This window comes from Channa argus, chromosome 22, assembly GCF_033026475.1.
Source record: "Channa argus isolate prfri chromosome 22, Channa argus male v1.0, whole genome shotgun sequence".
NCBI classification, from domain to species: Eukaryota; Metazoa; Chordata; class Actinopteri; order Anabantiformes; family Channidae; genus Channa; species Channa argus.
The window spans coordinates 142,861-161,915 of record NC_090218.1 but is presented as its reverse complement, the minus strand read 5'-3'; the positions used below and the strand labels follow the sequence as shown (position 1 = coordinate 161,915).

Genomic DNA, 19,055 nt, shown 5'->3' with positions numbered 1-19,055 from the left:
GGGCAACTCTAGTTCTTGCCATGTGTGTGACGTGACTCGCCCATTGTTTGAGTTGTTTCTCAGTTCTGACCATGGTAACATACACACTGTAAGCCCAGACATGTTACATCTCCTTGCGTGTTTATATTCAAGGGAATATGGTGCGTCTTTGTTTTCTTTTTGATATGTGTTTAATCTTTTGTAATTGCCTTTAGCTTTTAAACTTTCATTAACTCATAAACATGCTGGTACATGCACGCTGGAGCAGATCGATTGTTGATTTACCATGACTAAAAAATGTCTAATTTTTTAGTTTTGCACTCTTACATATAACAGTAATGCAAAGCAATGTAAGTGTGGGGACGTCTTTGTGAGCCAGTACTGTACCACTCTGGATCACATGTGCAGTTTCCTTCACTTTGTTGTATACTCTAAATGGTGAGATGTCTCAGAGCAGAACAATTGTTTCTTCTGTGTTCTGTTTGCATACAATGCAAGTAGCCTGTCAAGTCACCAGACTGATGCCTTATTCTTGTTTTACATGGAAACATGACTGTGTGTTACACTGCCCTATCATTCAATTGTCGGCTTATAAAGGTGTCCTTTCATCACCACCTTTGGTGTTTGAACAAAAGAGTTACTGCAGCCAACCTCAGCAGAGACAGATGTTTGCAAATGGGTCATGTGGCATCAACCATAAACACAGAGTAACACACACACAGATTCTAGTCCTGCTTCACTGGTATTAAGAGCATTCAGATGGTTTATGTATTTATTTCCAATCTACATACTGTATATTAGTGTACATGCAGTGTAATCGTGTTTCCAAGTGGTTGCTAAGCCTTTGGCTGCATGTCATTTGTACAGGCATGTGACTATTATTTTAAGATGAACAATTAGGATAAAACTCTTCTTCCTTGAATGAAACAAAACTGTTTATACTGGCTGTGAAAACATTCTTGAAACAAACATTCAGCCAAAAATAATGTGAGGCTTCAGCTGTCTGTGTCTAAGAAAATTTGTTGGCATCTTCTAACTGAACAGTGATTCATCTTTGTAGTTCTACATGCAGTACATTTTTTACTGCTGATATAAGGAGCAATTTCTTAGACTGTGAACAATCAATACTTTATTTTTGTATGACAGACTGCAGAAGCTTTACACTAACTCTGGCTGGACTTAAGGAAGTAGTTTTCACACTACAAGGACTGTGCATATTTTCCCCCATCACTTACTGTATAGTCTAATTAAATAGGGATTTCTTTCAGGGCCAGTGTGAATTGGAGGAGCAATAGTAACTGCGACCTATTCTCCCAGTTCACATTCTGAATGTTTTTTTTGTTTGTTAGTTTTTTGTTTTTTGTTTTTTTGAAAAATGCAAAGTCATCATATGTGAACGTAATATTTAGCCTTAAGTCTGTGTTGTGTTTTTTTTTTATCATCTAAATAATTGGGTTTCATGTAATGTATTTTATGAGGTCAATAGGGAAGAACCATCTAAATTTCCTCTTTATGGAGCACATACTGCAACAAATGTCATTGTATACTCAGAAATTTGGCACATCATTGTCTATAAACAGTGGTGCTGATTTATAACTGTATATATAATCAAAATGTGGTAAATTCTTTGTACTAACTACATCTGTACCTGTAATTGGTCCACATGCCAAAATCGCTATTGGGCATTAGTGTCATCCAAAGAAAACAGTGAAGAATCGAGTCATGTCTAAACACTACACTGCCAAGAAAATTCAAACTTGTGTATATAAGCATTTTGTATTTTGTAATGCATGCACGAATACAGAATAACTGATCGTAACTTCTGTACATATCATCTGTATAAATTTGGGTTTTCTTAAAAAAACAAATGTGGTCAGTATAAAATGAAATAAAATTCTTTGCAACTTAGGCTGTCTTGATATGCTTGTGCCATCCACAGTGTAATGTAAAGCATAAACCTAATACAGTGATTTATAGTAGGGATGTAGGGATGATAAAGTAGAGAACTATATTTAATCATTATCCTGGGACCGGGTTCTTTAGAAATGTGAGGGTAATGTGCAGGATAGAACAAATAAACTATTCATTGTTCTGTAGTCATACATGAAGAGAGATAACTGATGGGAAACAACAGTCTTATTCTAAATCCAGAGCAGTACTGTAAATTAAAAGTCATAAATGAAGAGCTGTTCCAGGAACAATAGTGACATTGTAAAATCACTTTGTGTGACCTGTGGTTCATGTTGGCTTGTGGTGGGAGTTTGTAACTACTTTCTTACATTGTAACAGTGCAGTCACAATGTGTATGAAGCTGAAATGATTACTCCACTTAATCACTGAACGTCATATGACACTGACACCCACTGATGTGACTATAGAGACATTAACCTCCTGTATACTGGTCGTGATTGCACAATAATGAGCTTTCCCACGCGATGAGACACTACATGAAGGTCGTATAATGTGTGTTGTGCCAGGTAGACAAATTGATAATGATGATGAACTCTTATATAACAAGCATGTCTAAATTGACCTCTTGCTCACAAAGTGCCTACAGGAAAAAAACAAACTATAGCATGTATGGGAGGTATACCCTGTGTTTGCTGATAGGCTAGACAAAAGAGATACCATAAGTGTGTTTACCTGGGAATGTGCTTCCTGGGAATTGCCCCAACACCTTTCTTTGTTCCTTTGTCAAGCAAGCCAAGCCTAAGGTTTCATGTTTGCTTCTGAGCTTAAACCAAAGCAAATTTCTGAGTCTGATGTCAAGCTCATCTTTAACATGTCTCATTCAGGGCTCTGTCTGTATTGTATTTTTGTTTCACATAACAATGGTTTCTTATACCTTTTAAGGCAATGCAATCCCTCAGTTGCCAGAAAAATATAATTTCACACCAAGACAAGTCTGCGGATGGTTGTAAGGTTATGTTATGTTAATGTTATGATACTATTTATTTTGTATTTGTAATTATTTTTTACGTTTAACCTAAAAATCAAAATAATTTTTCTTTCTCAAAATAATTTTTGAAGTTTAACAATTCCTCACTACCTTTTGGTATGAAGTAAAGTACAGTACGCTGCTGGCCTAAGGTTATTACTGTGATTACTGTGTACAGTGTCAAGGACCAGAGATGCACAGGACATTTTGTCATGTTGTAAAGTTAGTGCTGGTTTGTGTACTAAGTTCTTCATGTTACTCTGCAGTACACTCTGATATAGGTTTGTATGATTAAATTAGTTTGGCTTCCTTTTCACCTTGACTCTTACAACTGGAGGAAACTACTGAGGAAGGAACATTGATTCAGTACTGTGACTAATGAGATTTCTGGAGGGACTATATAACTTCCTAATAACTGTGAGGTAACCTTAGTAAGGTTTGGAGAGTACATCTGTGTTTTAGCACATGCAAGTGTCCACAGCAGTGTCAGAGGCACACATAGAAACACAAGCAAGCACATGCCAAAAATTCTGGGTCTATGCAGGTATTTTTCCTGAGAAGGGGAAATGTTTGGCAGAGATCCCTGATAAATAGCACGTATATTTGGAATTCGGTGATATAGTTCCTCCTCTAAGCCTCACTCTACTGACACCAGGTTGTTCTACTTTCACCACTTTTCTATAAGTCTTGTAAGCTTAAGACCAGCCATATCAAGCAGTCCTACATACATCACATCGTGTCTGCAGCCAAAGCTGTTTCTTCTGCTTTCTTTCCAGGTGGTTCTGCCAGTCTGTCTAGCCTCCTGGCAGCCTTCCTGAGAAGTCCTGTCTGCTTTTCCTGTACTCAGGACTGGCACTGTTGTTTCCTGCCTGTTATTAGTGTGCTTCATTACATTCCGCTTACACTCATTCACATCACATAATAATTCAGAGCATTATTACATTTAAAACAACAATCTTAATATATTAATCAGAATTCAAATTACTGAGACTAATCAACATGAAGGGTTTGTTGATTCTGTCTGCACTTGCTGCCAATGGAAACTTAAGATACTGACTTCAAAACGTTGCCCTATTAATCGTAGTAACAACTTTTGGTTTGGCATTAACGTGCAGACAGCTGTGGTGCTTGTTATTCTGCTGTTTCTGTGTTTCTCAGGTTTCTTTAGATTATGTAATAAAACACTTGCTGTATTTAATTTAAATCAATAAATGACAGCTGATTTTTTTGCATAATAAACTTATTGGTTTGAAAATTAAGGAAAGTTAAAACAAACCACATTTCCACAAATTCCATTGTAACACACCCCAGAGCTGCTCTATTATGGAGGTCATTTGAGTACAGCAAACGCATTGTCATTTTCAAGAAACCAGAATGAGTGGATTTTAACTTTGTTCGTAGTGCATTATTCTGCTGGCAGTAGTCATCAGAAGATTGGTACACTGGGGTCATAAAGAGTCAGCAACAATACTCAGGCAGCCTATGGCACTTAAATGATGCTCTGATTATACTAAGGTTCCTGAAGTGTACCAAGAAAAATCCCAAACACCATTATTGAATTGTTGATACAGGGCTGACAGGATTGGCACCTACTGTGGACTTATGCTGCTGTGGCCCATCTGCTTCAAGGTTCAGCATTTCGTGCAATTCCGAGACATGCTTCTCTGTATACCTCAGTTGTAACGAGTGGGTATTTGAGGTTCACCATGTCTACATGTGGGAATGCAATGTGTTGCTGCTATGTGATTGGCTGTTTTGACTTTATAAAGTGGCTGATGAGTGTATATAAGTATATTACACAGTATATCATGTTTTACATTACAGGGCAGCTGCTTAAACCCACCCATGTTTTGGTCTCTAAGGAAAAATAACTCCGTACAACCTTGGCGAATTGTTACTGTGTCAAATCAGGCACACCAGAAGAAATAATTCTTGTCAAACGTTGTATGAATGCTGGTCTGTTTGTTTGCAAAAACTGAACCAACACGGCCAGCATTGAGCAACAATCATCTAAGGAAAACCACAAAAAACCTGATCAGATCAGAGACACTAAGTCAAAACCTAATCAATGTGGCCAAAATCAAAAAGGGTCTGTAATCACCCCCAACAATAATGGTAAAAATGGCCCATAAAAAGCCACTTAAAACCAGGTTAAAATTCTTAAGATGACCTCCGTTATTGCAACATTTTACTTATGTTTTGTTGGCCACCAAGATTAAAGATTTGGAAAAACCTGGACAGACAAATCTCATTTCAAAAGGTTGGCCACAAAGAGTGACTAGGTTTGCCAAGCTGAGTTTACGAAATCCTGCACCAACCACAACACATCTAGTAATTAATCAAAATCCATGTCAAATAAAGTGAAACGATTGGCAATGGTGCATTTGCACATTTCTGGTCTACTTGTCAAATACCACTACATCTCGTCATACTTACAATCTGTTTGCCATCTCTGCCAAGTGGATGTCTGTTACTGACAAATACATCACCTTTAAATGATGAATGGATGAATAACCGTTTTCACCGTGTGCCACTTGGTTTATCATAAGTTTTGTCATTATTTTCCAGTTCCCTTTATGGTCAGACTCTTTGTCAGCCCATAATAAGTTAAACAATTATTTATAAAATAAAAATTACTTATATAATAATGAAATTACTTAATCTAAATAGTACATTGTCTATAAGGAATGGCAACCAAAGCCACATAACATTTGACACAATCCAATGTGGGAAGGCCCGAAGGCCAAAGGCTCAGAACATGTGTACTCCTAGTTTTCAGTAGTGTTTTCCTCAAGATTCATGAGTGAATACAATAATATTTAAAAAATAGTTTGTAATTGTTGCAAAATAATTGTGTAATAATCTCCACAGCAGTTACCGTAGCAGTAGCTGTAGAAAAACACACTCACCGAATTACAATGACAAAGTCTGACAGGTCAAAAAATATAAGTTGTCAGGCAAGATTTTAGTTAATTTCACTAATCTGAATGTTTGATTGTCTGATCATCTCGAGTTCTCAGATTTCCAGACCTCTTAGACTTTTGTGATATCACCTGTTCCCAGGTCTCAGATATTGAAATTGATAAGTTTCTACTGTTTCTGATTATTGTTCAGAAACAGTAAATGATGTTAGTATTTCAGTTTTTGAATACTAACAGTGAGTGAGTCACAGATGTTTCGAATAGATAGAATTTCCAAAAGTAGAAAAGAAGGCAGAGCCCTTAGCTTTGCTTAGAGTCACCAATTAACCTAACATGCATAAATATATATATTGACATACTGTCAAAATACAGATGTGACAAGACACTGGATTTGCTCTTGTAGCTGTGCAGGTGAGGAAAGCTGAAAAATGACCAATTATTGCACAATGCTTTTCTAAAATGCAATGGAAAAATAATGGTACAGCTTTCAGAGAAAACTAAACTGTTTAAAAACTGGAACTATAAACCCCAGCCACACCTGGCCATGCACACTGTGCAAAAGATTACAGAGTAAAAACCCAGATGATCCCTCAGGTCTTTGAAAATGCAAATATGTCATTGTTGTAAGCGTAAGAGCCAAGAACACCAGTAAACAACTAACAATATTTCGGTGCATTCCATCTGTGTCTCTCCAACAGATCTGGGTTTGAAAGACAGACCTGTTTCTGACAACTGATTTAGTGTCTTGGAGGACAAGCGGCATTTAGGTCAACCCCTGCTGCCTGTCCACAGCTTTAGGAACTTTCGCGTGACTGGCCTGATCGCCTATAAAATAGAAGCCTGTCAAAATTGAGAAATAACTTGACTCTGTGATTAGCTGGAATTTTCAACCAAACGTGAGAATTTGCACTCCTAAAATAAAATGATGCCCCACCTACAACTTGCTGGGTCATGTAACTTTTGGGAGGGGTGAAGAGGCACTACAACTGGCACAAGACTTACTCCACACCGGGTCGTCAATGTGTTGAATCATCATCATTGTTTAACGTTCAGTCTTAGCTGAACGTTTTCCATCACTGTCTCCAAGTCTTGGCCAGTTTGATTGTATTAACTTGTTAAACACAACACACGTGTCACAACATGGGAGTTGGTGTGTGAAGTTTTGTGTAAAACATAAGTGTCTGCCTTTGTAGGTTATCCATCATTTGTAGGCATCATTTTTTCAAATGCAGCATAAAACAGTAACACTTTTTTTTTCTCAACTTGAAAGCATTAAATTAGTTTTTCTTTTTTATGTTTAAGAAGTGAAGCTGATACCCAGTAAAAATAACTGATAGTTGAAGTCCAGTGACCACTTAGAAACAAGGGGAAGCCTCCAGTGGAGGGTCGCTGCCCCCTCACCCTCCTGTAGATCCACCACTGCATTGAACTTATTGACAAGAATGAAATGAGAAATGCACTTTTTTACAAAATAAATAAATAAAATGCGATCAACAACCTGCAAAGCTGGCTTCACTGACCTCTTGGTAGTGACCAACATGACAGAACAAGTGGAAGTGTAATTTGATGTTTGAGAAGATAATAGGCTTTTTATTTGCACCACAGTGTCTCTGCCCATACGGGACGATTAGTCACCCCCTCTTCCAGTCATGTCTCGATTACTTGGAAATCTGACAACTACCGGAAACATATATCGTTTCAAGCAGCCTTTGCGGTTCTACTTCCATGAGCAGCATTCAAATGGTTCATCCCCTTCACGCGGCGTGAAGGACGCTCCTCCTCTCGTGTGGGTTGGTGTAGTCGTCTGGAAACTGACAGGTTTGTTTCACTATTTACCAGATGAATATCTCAAATCATAGGGGGCAGTTGTTGCGAAAGTATTTTGGACTCACTTTAAGGTCTTTTGGTTTGTTTTTATTGCACCTTCATGCAGTTTCAGATAATCGCTGTTTGTTATTTTTATGGTAAATTTCGTTTCGATGTGGACATGTTTAACATTGTCTCTATCCCTCTTTGTTTTTACAGTTTGGGGACAAACTCAGTAGTAACACATGCTGATGGCGTGTAAATCTGGGGTGACTCATCAAGCCGCACTGATGTTACTCTTATTATCCTGGAGGGACAGCATGCTTTGCAACGGTTTAACAGGTTGGTCGACATTAATTAAATTATTAAATATCCACTTGACTTGAATTGCACATCACGCTTCAATCGTTTGTTTTTAGTTCATCTTTGAAGGGACGCAAATCACACGCTAAATGGTAAAATCATTAATGTAACCTGAACATACGTGAAAGTGCATAACACACACAGTGCAGAGGCACTGTGATGTTTGCCAGGAAAGTTGTGACTTTGAGCAAACTATTTAAAGACATGACGGTAAACTGGCAATCTGTCAGAATATCAACACCCCCTTTTTACTGGTTTTGGGGGTTTGATTTTCAGTTGTGTGCAGGAATTAGAAGAAAATGTCAAAATTCCTTTATAACATTGATCACCTGACTTTTGCAATAGATGCACTTAATTTACTCCATGTGCATTAATGTGGTTGCACTGCAGTGGATCCTCCTGAGGACCTTCTGATTGTAGACCCCGGTCATCTTGGACGACTTGAGATTAGATGGAGGCCCCCTGCCAGCCTGGCCAATCTGACAGAGTGCCCAAAGCTGTATCATCTAGAGTACTTCAACGCAGACAGTCGGAATGTAAGTGCTCATATGTAATATATTCAAAATTTACATGGAGGGATTTTACCTGTCTTTCTTGAAAGAATGACTCACATCCACAGGTATGCTAATGAATGGAGGCATTATGTCATTGCCAGATACAGATATGGAAACAGAATTAACAGCACAAGACACTTTATGTCCTCAGGCAAATCAAACAAACTGGAAAAAAAACAAACATTAAATGCAGCAAGCTGTTTGGCTGGATGTAATTGTGCTTTGGATGTCTTTGTTGTACCTGCTCCACTTCAGATAAAATACGTAAAACTACATGTGTGAAGTGGATGTGTGTCAGTCTACCTGTTTAAAAAGTACATATGGACCTAAAGCTCCCAGTCTCAATAGGTTTTGCTTGTATTGTACTTCACGTGTGTATTGCGTGTCTCCTGTGTTTTCTAAAAGATGCACAGATAGTATGTGCAGAGTTTCAACCTACAAGGAAGGCTTCTCTGAGCTTTCCATAAAACTCAGTAAGAAACTTAAATATAATCCCCAGCAAGCATACAATAACATTGGGCTAACTTGTAACCTACTGAATCTTTTAATTGAAGAACTTTGTGGAATCACTGATTTAGATAAAGAGAGAAACGCTCAACATTTTTAAAGTAATAAATATCAGCATACTGTAGATAACATAACATTAACATAAAAGGAGCCAGTCGTGTAGTGAGGATCATCAGGTTTGATTATCAGGTTTGTGCAGAAAAAGAATAGCTGGCCGAGTTAATGCTGATAAGAGCAACGTTTTCTCCTCTGTCATGATATGACACAAAAAACATCTTAAAACAACTCATTTTGAGTTTGTAAGTCCTGAGTTAAGATTTTTGACCCTTCCTTCTAGACACACTGTACAGTTTAAAAACGCATGTATGCCACCCTATAATCAAGGCTTATCTTGATACGTTTTAAAAAAAATATTTCTCTGCTGTAATATGATAGTAAACTTAATCTACACACTGCACATTGTCTCACTGAATTTTGCCTTGCAGTGTATTCTGTATCAATGTAGGTTCCAGCACATATTACTCAAACAGGAATAAATAATGTTTATGCGTACAGAGTGGAAATCTTTTTACACCTCCAAATTTCAGTGTCATAAAAGTTTGTTTTGTTTGGAAGATAACTAGTTAATCGATCAGAGGCTTGTGAATTCTTATACATGTTATAATTCACTCTTATAAATTAAGACATATTGGAGAGGTTTTTAAAAAATAGGCAAATTGCATTATGTAAAATTGGTACTGTAGAGGTGATCTTACTGGAATCTGACGCTCCTGACACTCCAGCAAATACTTCACTCCGGAGATCGTTGTTAGACAAACATTGAACATTTATTGTACTTGCTTCTCAACTTAGCCGATGACAGATCAATTGTACATACAACTTAGCACAATAATCTCGCAAGCACGTTGACTAGCAGTTTCAGCAAACAAGTTTCTCAAAGTATGTCTGAACTTGCAGAACACAGTAAGAAACCGTGTGCCTCTACAGCTACACACAGAACCTTTTTCTTTTACCTTGTTGCGGTCCACACCTCCTTCTAGTCAATTCCTCTGCACCAGTTACTGTGTCATGTCTGCTCCCTTCAGTAGCTGAGCTGAACTGCATCTCTCTTTAACAAACACTTTGCATTGTATTGTTTCCTTGACCACTGGTCAACAAATTTAAAAGGTAAAGTACAAGGGCAACCAGCAAAGGCAAACTATCAAAGCCATATGATGTCACTAATGACATCATCAGTACGCAGACACATCACAAACACACATTACATAAAACAATTACATTACACACAGACACACATTACATAAAACAAAGAACTAAACTGAGGAACCCTTGATTGGTAGAATCCTTATATCTTTATATGCAGCCCAGTTTATTGTCCAGGTATTTGTATTCCGAAACTACTTCTACCCCCTCTCCCCATATGGAGAGAAAATTGACAGGAGTCCTGGACTTCCTGAAGATTTACTAATGTTGAGGTGGAGATGACTGTGCTCACACCAGTTAACTTTGTCTTTCTCTTTGTCTGTGATGCATGATCATATGTCAATAACAATAGTGATGACCATGGCTGGATATGATGTCTATATGAGTGTGACTATGCACAAAATAAGCTCTGTCCATCTCACACAGTCCAGCCATCCCACAGTCCATATCTAAACTTTGAGCTAAGCAAGGGTTGTGTTTTTGGATCAGCAGGTTATCAGGACATCTAGGATATCTTACAGTGCCAACTTTGATCTGATGAAAGATGTTAGAGTGAGACTATACACCTTGCTGAGTGGACCTTGCACAAACGACACTGTAATCAAGAGCAAAAGATACACTGAAGTGGTCCAGAAACCTCTCATCACAGGTCAGTGACTGGACGTTTGTAGATACTGTATGTAATAAAAAAGTCAAAGTGACAGTGACAGAATTTCATTGTACCCTGTGTATAATAGCAATAAAGATCCTTCATTCATAATAATAATATCTTGAGTGTTTTAAAGAAATATATATGTACTGACATTGACCTTTTTACCTAGGTATTGTTGCAGTAGCAGTCCAGGATTTCATCTGTGTGTATCATAACATGGAATACATGGAGTGCAAATGGGGAAGAAACCCAAAGATGCCCGCCGACTCCCAGCTAAAGCTATATTTCTGGTATGTTAAATGTCCACACTGACAATTTTATTCACGCCAGGTCAGTTGGTTCACCACTTTGGTCCAGAACAAATTATCCTGCCTCATTTGACTCTTGCATAGTAAAAGAGGTCTTTGAAATTCCTCAATGGAATTGATGTGTGGATTGATAGACACCATTGTGAGCACACTGTTATCTTATCTGTCCACTCCCTAGGCACAAAGAACTGCAACAGGCACAGGAATGCCCAAAGTACATCTTTTCTGGTGAAGTCAGGAGTGGATGCAACTTTACGGGAAAATCTCTCCCTGATTTCACTGATATCAACTTTTGTGTAAACGGTTCTTCTCGTGAAGGGCCCTTAAAACCAACATTCATCTCCCTACAAACCCAAAACCAAGGTACATGCATGTTTGCCCTTTTGGAGTAGTACAACCCTAACATGAACAGACTGCTCAAAGAAGGAAGTATAAATATTGTCTTGTCATTACTTATCCCACTGGACCACCACGAAATCTGCTGTGTATTTTCCTCTCACTTTTCTACAGTGTGTCATCTATATTTTCTGGTTTAAATGTTTATACAGTAAAACCTGGACCCACGGACAACCTGTATCTGCAAACAGGTTCTGACAGGCAACTGGAAATACTTTGGGACAATTCCGCTGGGGGTGTTCCTGGAGAATGTCTTGAATGGGAGGTGGAGCACAGTCAAGAGGGACCTGATAAAAAAATGACTTCGGTATGATTCACAACTTCTAAGCAACTCACTCACTCAAGGCATTTTCCTAGAAATGTTATAGTACAGATAGTACTGTCGTTTCCCACAGGCTTTATTTGCTTTGAATAGGCTCAAACAGATGTAAGAGTGATTTAAGCATCACAAACCCAGCTGCAGTAAACAGAATTAGGTTCCAGTGTGAGTCATAATATATAAGCTGCAGGGGAAGATACGTAGGTAATACAACTTTCAAACAACAAGTACAACTTCTTTAAACCAGTACATTTTATAATTGTAACAGTTTTGCATGACCTAATCAACCTACGTACTTTGTTTTGTTCCTGCGTTATGATCTGTAATTTCTCCACTTATTCAAACCACTCCTATTGCGCAATTGTTAGACTAACTACAGACACAATTGTATAGTTACACCCATTTTATGTTTATAATAGCAGATGATATGTCCTGAGTTGTCTCGCAGTGACTAAAAGACGTAAGAGAACAGGAACAATATAATACCTCAACACCAGTTTCATTAAAGAAGCGATCCCCACATTTTGCATTTTTATTTAAGGCAAATATTAATTAATCATTTATCTCTAATTTGCTTCCACAGACTCTTAAGATGTTGTTCCCCAGTGATTAACTTTGTCTGTGTGCAGTTTAGTCGGATGGTAGTGTGTGTAATTGTACTGTACAAAGCTGCCTAATGCTGTTGAGTGGTGGGTCTGAAACCAAAATAATGTGCTAAAAGACACTAGGTGCTTTGTGGAGCTGTAGAGTTCAGTATTATTCCTCTATGGGTGTTTATTCATGAAATAATCTTCATTAATGCAGTGATATGCTAGTTTAGTTATTAAGCAATTATTCTCTAACTCTAACGTGATTGGATTGAAATGCATTCTGTATTTATGTTTATAATTTAAAGGAGCACATATTAACCATGGAGACGAGACTGAGACTTCCATCCATCCATGAAAACCAGATAAACTGTTTCAGGGTTCGATCAAAAGTTCACAAATATTGTGCAGCCACGAGTTTCTGGAGTGACTGGAGTTATCCAGTCTGCCATCCAGGTAATCCTGTTCCAGTTTACTGAAACAATCAACAAAATACTAGTATTTCTTGTCATCGTGTAATAGCAGCCTTTGCAAACATCCATGCTATCATTAATAACATTGAAGCTGAGTTATAGACAAATGAATCATGTGGAAAAAATGGGCCCCTGAGTCCTTTTTGGCCTTTTTGAGTATTTGTGGTCATTTTAAACCCACGCTTTTTTTCTTAGTTAATTTCAAGCTTTTTGTGGCTGTTGTGCAGCTCTTTGCAGTCATTTTTGGGTACTTTTACTTACTTTAGTTATTTTTTGGATTTAATCTGCATTCCCGAAGAGTTTATTCAAAGTTTTTGCCAGTTTGTAAAGGAATTACAAGCTGTAAAGCAACTTCTTCTTGTTTAAAGCCACATCAACAAATCTTTACGAGTCACACTAACTTTGTGGATTTCTGCTGGAAGAGGATCTCATTATATAGTAAGTTCACATTTGATTTTGATTTTTAATATATTATTATCTATATTTACTATTTTCACGTAAATAGATAGGTGTTATTTTTTTAATCCCTCTCTTACTATGTCATTGATTAACTTTAAAATAAGACTTTTAAAGTTTATGCTCTACCATACAGTTTATTTTGTGTCACTGCAGCAGATTAGTTTTAAGATATAATAGTTATTCGGGCACCACGGTGGTGGAGTGGTTAGCGCTGCTGCCTCACAGCTAGAAAATTGCAGGCTCACGGCCCAGCCTGCCGTGGCCTTTCTGCGTGGAATTTGCATGTTATCCCGTAGGTGTGAGTTACATACACTGTCTGTGCATGTCTTTCTGTGTTGGACCTGTCCAGTGTGTACCCCACCTCTCGTCCTATGACAGTTGGGATAGGCTCCAGCCCCCAGTTTCCCAAATAGGATAAGTGTGTACAGATAATGAATGGATGGATGGATGGATAGTCATTCCAACATTAATAATGACACTAGAAGTCTCTTTAGGATGTGCACCTTAATAATGTAATTTATTTTATTAGTTTTGGATAGTTGTGTTAAGTAAGTTAACAAAAATCATAATTTATGTTGATCTCCCCAATTGTTCTTTTTTCTACAGCTGCAGATGAAACCAAGGTCTGGTTCCTTGCAAAGGAGGATGAAGGATAAGCTATAAGTGTCAGACTATAGGGTATTGGCAACACCCTAAACAAAATGAAGATTACAGAAAACGGAATGCATGCGGTGGCTTAACTATGAGTGCTTCAGAGTGTTACATACAAAATATATTTTTTTAAATTAATTTAAACGATTCAATTAGACACATATTTTAAAGGCTTTATTTCTACTTGTCCTTTAGTTTAGTTCTTGCAATCATACTAAATTTTATTTGTATGCATAGAAGAGATTAAGGCCACAGTATGTAATTAAAAAAAAAAGAAATACATTTCAAAACTCATTTTATTGTCAATGATTCTTTTAAAATCAGACTCGGAGTAAGACTAGCCCTTCAAACCAATGAGGAAATTTCACTGGTTTCTATTGGAGTTAGTGGTAAAACATGAAGTGATATAGAAGTTTCATAAAAAGCACAGACTTCATCCATCAATAAGATACAAAGTGATCTTTGAATGTTTAGGTTACAAATGTGTACAAACCGAGCATGAAATTATTCGAGGTAGCAAAAAGGGGAACAGCCATGTCTTTGTCTCACCTCTTGTGACTCATACTTTTCACACCCTTCTTGTAAAGAGTGGGAGTGTGTCACATCAAGTACTGCAATGCACAGGAAAAGGGGGACATAGGGTGATGTTTTCCCTATTGCCTAATAGTACATTTTTTGCTTAAAGGGGCATTTGAGTCACTTGAAGTACATACAGTAATAGTACTAATGAAGTACATTTTGCAAATATAGACTTTCATGAATGATAAATTATTTAATGTAATTCTTCCTTTAAGCATCACAATGTTCTCATTAAAAATAAAAAATGATAATACTATACTGGTGTGAGTTTTGTTCATTGCACTTGCTTGATGGTTGGTGATAGTGTTCGATGGATTAATATTTGACGCTTTGTAAAACTGAATACAGCATTGTGAGGTTTTTGATAATGTCCTGACACTAGAAAATGTATAATAGTTAGTTAGAAATGTAAATATGCACATACAATTTCGCATTTGCTAAATGAAATTTCTGATTATATTTGTCCTGACAAAATCAGCTTCATTGAAATAATAAAGAGATTTTTGATAATTTTGCCTCTATCTATCTTTCTATCTTACTATCTAACTAGAAATAGTGTAGTAAAACAATAACACAACCAACATGTCTGATTTATTGATTCATCTATTAATGTTCAAGTGAGTGTTGTTCTTTGTGTAGACATTATAAGCATGCTAATTTTTTGTGTAGCTTTAAGTAGCGTTTAAAAAAATATATTTTTATCATTGATGTGTTTTTTTTGTTCTTGTTGTTTTTCCCCTTAGTGGTCCGAATGAAAGAAGTTGCACCTGAACCAGAATCGGACATGGCCTATTTATATATTGCAGTTTCTGTCATCGCCATACTGATGCTGTCACTCTGTGTGTGGGCAGTGTTCAAAGTGTAAGTAAATGTGAAGATTAGATATGAGATTGAGATATAATATGAGATTAGAAGGCAAGCTCACTCCAAGCTGTGCTTCCATTATAGGAGGAGCTCTAAACAAGAGAAGAAGCCATACTCTCTGCTCAATACCCTGTTTTCCAGAAGCTCAATTCTCACAGTGGTGGATGCCTGAAAAAACCTGCACCTCCAGGGTTCCCAAAGAACACCTTATAACACAGATAGAACACAGATATTATATTGCTGCACTAAGTTTGTAATTGAAAATTATAATATGAAGCTCTCAGTGATACCACAGAGTTATCACCAGAGATCTCAACCATTACTAATGCATCTTGAAGATTCTATATTAGACTGACTGTTACACTGAGATATTTATAAGAAATCTAAAATAGAACGACAGCATTATATTATACAATATACTAAACTGCCCTTACCTTTTTACATAGATTTGTAACAAATGCATGTGATCTGTGGTGGTGTGGACAAATAATCTTAATGACTGGCTTAAATTTTGCTACAAAACCTGCCAGTTAAAGTGTCTTGAGAAGTTATTCTTTGGGAATTTGTTTTTATGTTTAACTATTTACCAGAACTGATCCAAGTTGATTCAGTCAACATGGGCTCAGGAATCAACATGTTTTTTTGCTTGTTTTTTTTTTGAGGAATCACTCTTTTTTGAGTTCTAATTAATATATTTTTGTTTGTTTACTTTTTGCCTCAACTCTTGCCACATGTTAAAGTGTTTACTATTTATGTCCAACTTGCGGTGAAAATACACTTGAAATGGTTTGGCGTGGTCTATTGCACACTTCAAGTCAGCTACAGAATTTGTGATACACCGAAGAAGGATACTTTATGATCCTTTGACTATATCAGGAGATTTTTATGCCACAGGACCTTGCCAGTTTTTGTATTTTGTTTTTGTCTTATAGAGTTTGAATTATAAGTCAGCATGACTGCAAAACAATGCTTATGTAACTGTTGAAGTATTCAATTCAAATAATGCACGGATTGCACCAATCCCTTCATTTGTGTTAAATGGTAAACCCAGATGTCTTCATGCATGAGCTGCATGCAGCATAAAAATGCAGTTTTTAATCAGAACTAAAATTTACAGGACATCCAGGGAACTAACTATGTGTCAGTTTTCAATAATTTAGAAACAGAAAATGCAAAAAAATAGATGCATGCAGCATTTATATGATATGGAACTGTATGATGTTTTTAGGGATCTGAGAGGCAATACATTTTGACTAAAAAATTCACTATAGTTTCATTTCTATTATTTCTTTCTGACTACTTTGTGCATTTATAGCTACTGCCTTTTAGCGAATAATAATGCAGGAATGTATTTTACACATAAATTGATTCTTCAGGTGTATGGTGTTCTTTACCTCAGTATTTTATGGCCAATAATTTATCTTTTAAACACAATTTATATTTCAGTATACTTCAATTTAAGAACTCATATGCAGGCCAGGAACCAAATGGCCGAAGAATAGTTAGTTTAGTTTAGAATAGTTTTTTTTTTAAATTAAATTATATATATTCTTTTATATAAAATATAGGAAGCCACTAAATATCAGCAGCATATTTTTGTTTTTTTTAACATTTCACTTTATTTACAATAATTTACAATGTAATTTTGTTCTCTATATGTATAACTATGGAAAACAAAAAAGTAACAATGGAAAAATTGGTTTGTAACATGGGTACCAATGGGTACAATGTTGGAAAGAAATTTTATTTGTACCTGATTTATACATCACACTGTAAATGGGCTGTATTATAAATGTTATCCCAAATGTTGAACAGTTGGATATAAGTCTTTGGCAGTGTTTGTTTGATGGTCCATTTGAAATAAACCCCATTTGAAAACATTTTGACCTGTATTGCAAATGATTTATTTATAAAAAATATTAATTACTTTTTTAGCTAATGGTCTTGATGGTATGGTCTGTAGAACTGGACCCCTTTCCATTGAAACCAGTTAAATATCTTTGAATTGACAGAAAACAACCGGGTGATTTACTTTTAGAAATGTTTACAACTGCATATATCATTCATCACTAAAATATATTTTTTCTAAATTGCTAAGACTGGAATCCACTTGATCTTCATCATCTTCTTCAAAGCAAGTAAAACACACCATTTGGTGAATCAAATCTTAATTGAATAAATTGTGTCAAACACATTTTCCCTGTGTTTATGTACGCTACCCCCTATGCTGTATTCTCCAATCAGGGATTAGCCCTTATCCATCTATAAAAGATGCTCTTTTGTGTTGCTAAATAAATAATAAATATATATATTAGAAAGGAGAAAATTGATTCAATGTAAATTTCGTAGAATTTCATGTCCTCATTTAGATTTTTTTAGATATTTGGATATTTTTTTGGATATTTCAAATTATAGGTTTCATGTAGTTTGTAATTACTTTACTTTAGTATTTACAATGTCCAGCTTTTCTGTGTTGGAACAATGTGGAAAAAGAATGAAAGCTGATGGAGTACAGTTAAACAAAAACAATTTAATTTTAAGTGTGAATTGGATTTTTTGAGGCTCTAAATTGGTTTAGTTTAGACACTCACTGGTCTTGTATGTCAAAGATGCAGAAAGACTTTTTGCACACAGAAATTAATTAAGAAAACTTTCTCAAGAAATCTCTTTTTTACAGTAATCCAACAGTTTGTCTTAAAAAGATGCAGCAGGGTTTGTTACCTCTAGTAAAATCCACATGTGATATTGGGACACTTAAAGATTTATTTGTCTATTTTTTTGTAAACTGTCTACTGTATACTGTGTACTGTGATTGACAATGTTGTTTGTGAAAAAAATGTATTTTTTTTTGCATGTTTTTAATGTTTTGTTAGTGTAAGAGCATTTCGCAAACAATATGTGTCATTTTGGGCAGCAAGTTACTGTTTCAGCCTGTGTATTAACGGTTTTGAAAATGTGACTTCAGAGTGGACAGCAATGTTTAAGCAAATGAGAAAAACTGTATTGGGAATTGGTGACACTGGCTTTACTACAGCTCATGATACCCTCTAGTGTCCAGATTACTGATAGCACACAACAAGTACATAAACATTATTTATATTTCGGATATTATCAGTGGATTTTCACTTATTCATAGGCTACATACATTTTTATTTCACTTGATTAGGTTTTCCTGCAATGAAGGGCTGTTATTAAATTATTGTTATCTTGTTACATGTTCTCTTATTACATTTATGTCTTGCCTTGCTTTTGCCTTAGGAAGAACAAGTCTGGATTGCCAAAAATGCCTAAGGAAACAAGGATTCTGTGTGCAGGCATGTTCCTTGCCCTTAATTAACACATAGAACACACTTTTTTGCTGAAATTTATTTCAACAAACTACTCAATCTGCAGTGTAGATTTACATAAAAAATAGAATTTTCACTACATGATATATCCTTTTATGTTGGGAAATTAACCATCTGGCTCCAAGCTGCCTGGTGTTTTCAGTATGTGA

The 19,055-nt window shown here is 36.3% G+C and overlaps 1 protein-coding gene across 4 annotated transcripts; it reads left to right on the top strand.

Moving 5' to 3' along the window:
* The first annotated feature begins 7,530 nt into the window (after positions 1–7,530).
* On the top strand, positions 7,531–17,440 carry il13ra2 (interleukin 13 receptor, alpha 2). Of its 4 annotated transcripts, none has more exons than XM_067491770.1 (10): positions 7,531–7,656; positions 7,864–7,986; positions 8,398–8,543; positions 10,761–10,920; positions 11,093–11,213; positions 11,410–11,594; positions 11,780–11,934; positions 12,842–12,989; positions 15,439–15,556; positions 15,644–17,440. In XM_067491770.1, exons 2-10 carry the CDS (start codon positions 7,890–7,892, stop codon positions 15,729–15,731), a joined length of 1,218 nt encoding a protein of 405 aa, XP_067347871.1. In that variant the 5' UTR covers positions 7,531–7,656; positions 7,864–7,889; the 3' UTR covers positions 15,732–17,440. The 4 variants fall into 4 exon arrangements, with proteins under 4 accessions (XP_067347871.1, XP_067347872.1, XP_067347870.1 ...); XM_067491771.1 differs by lacking the exon at positions 7,531–7,656 and adding an exon at positions 7,657–7,736 and having other exon boundaries at positions 10,764–10,920; XM_067491769.1 differs by lacking the exon at positions 7,531–7,656 and adding an exon at positions 7,657–7,736.
* The last annotated feature ends 1,615 nt before the right edge of the window (positions 17,441–19,055 follow it).

Coding starts and splice junctions, on each gene's coding strand:
- il13ra2 (XM_067491770.1), top strand. CDS start 7,890: ATGCTGATGGCGTGTAAATCTGGGGTGACTCATCAAGCCGCACTGATG. Junction 7,987..8,397: donor GCTTTGCAACGGTTTAACAG/GTTGGTCGACAT, acceptor GTTGCACTGCAG/TGGATCCTCCTGAGGACCTT. Junction 12,990..15,438: donor TTATCCAGTCTGCCATCCAG/GTAATCCTGTTC, acceptor TTTTCCCCTTAG/TGGTCCGAATGAAAGAAGTT.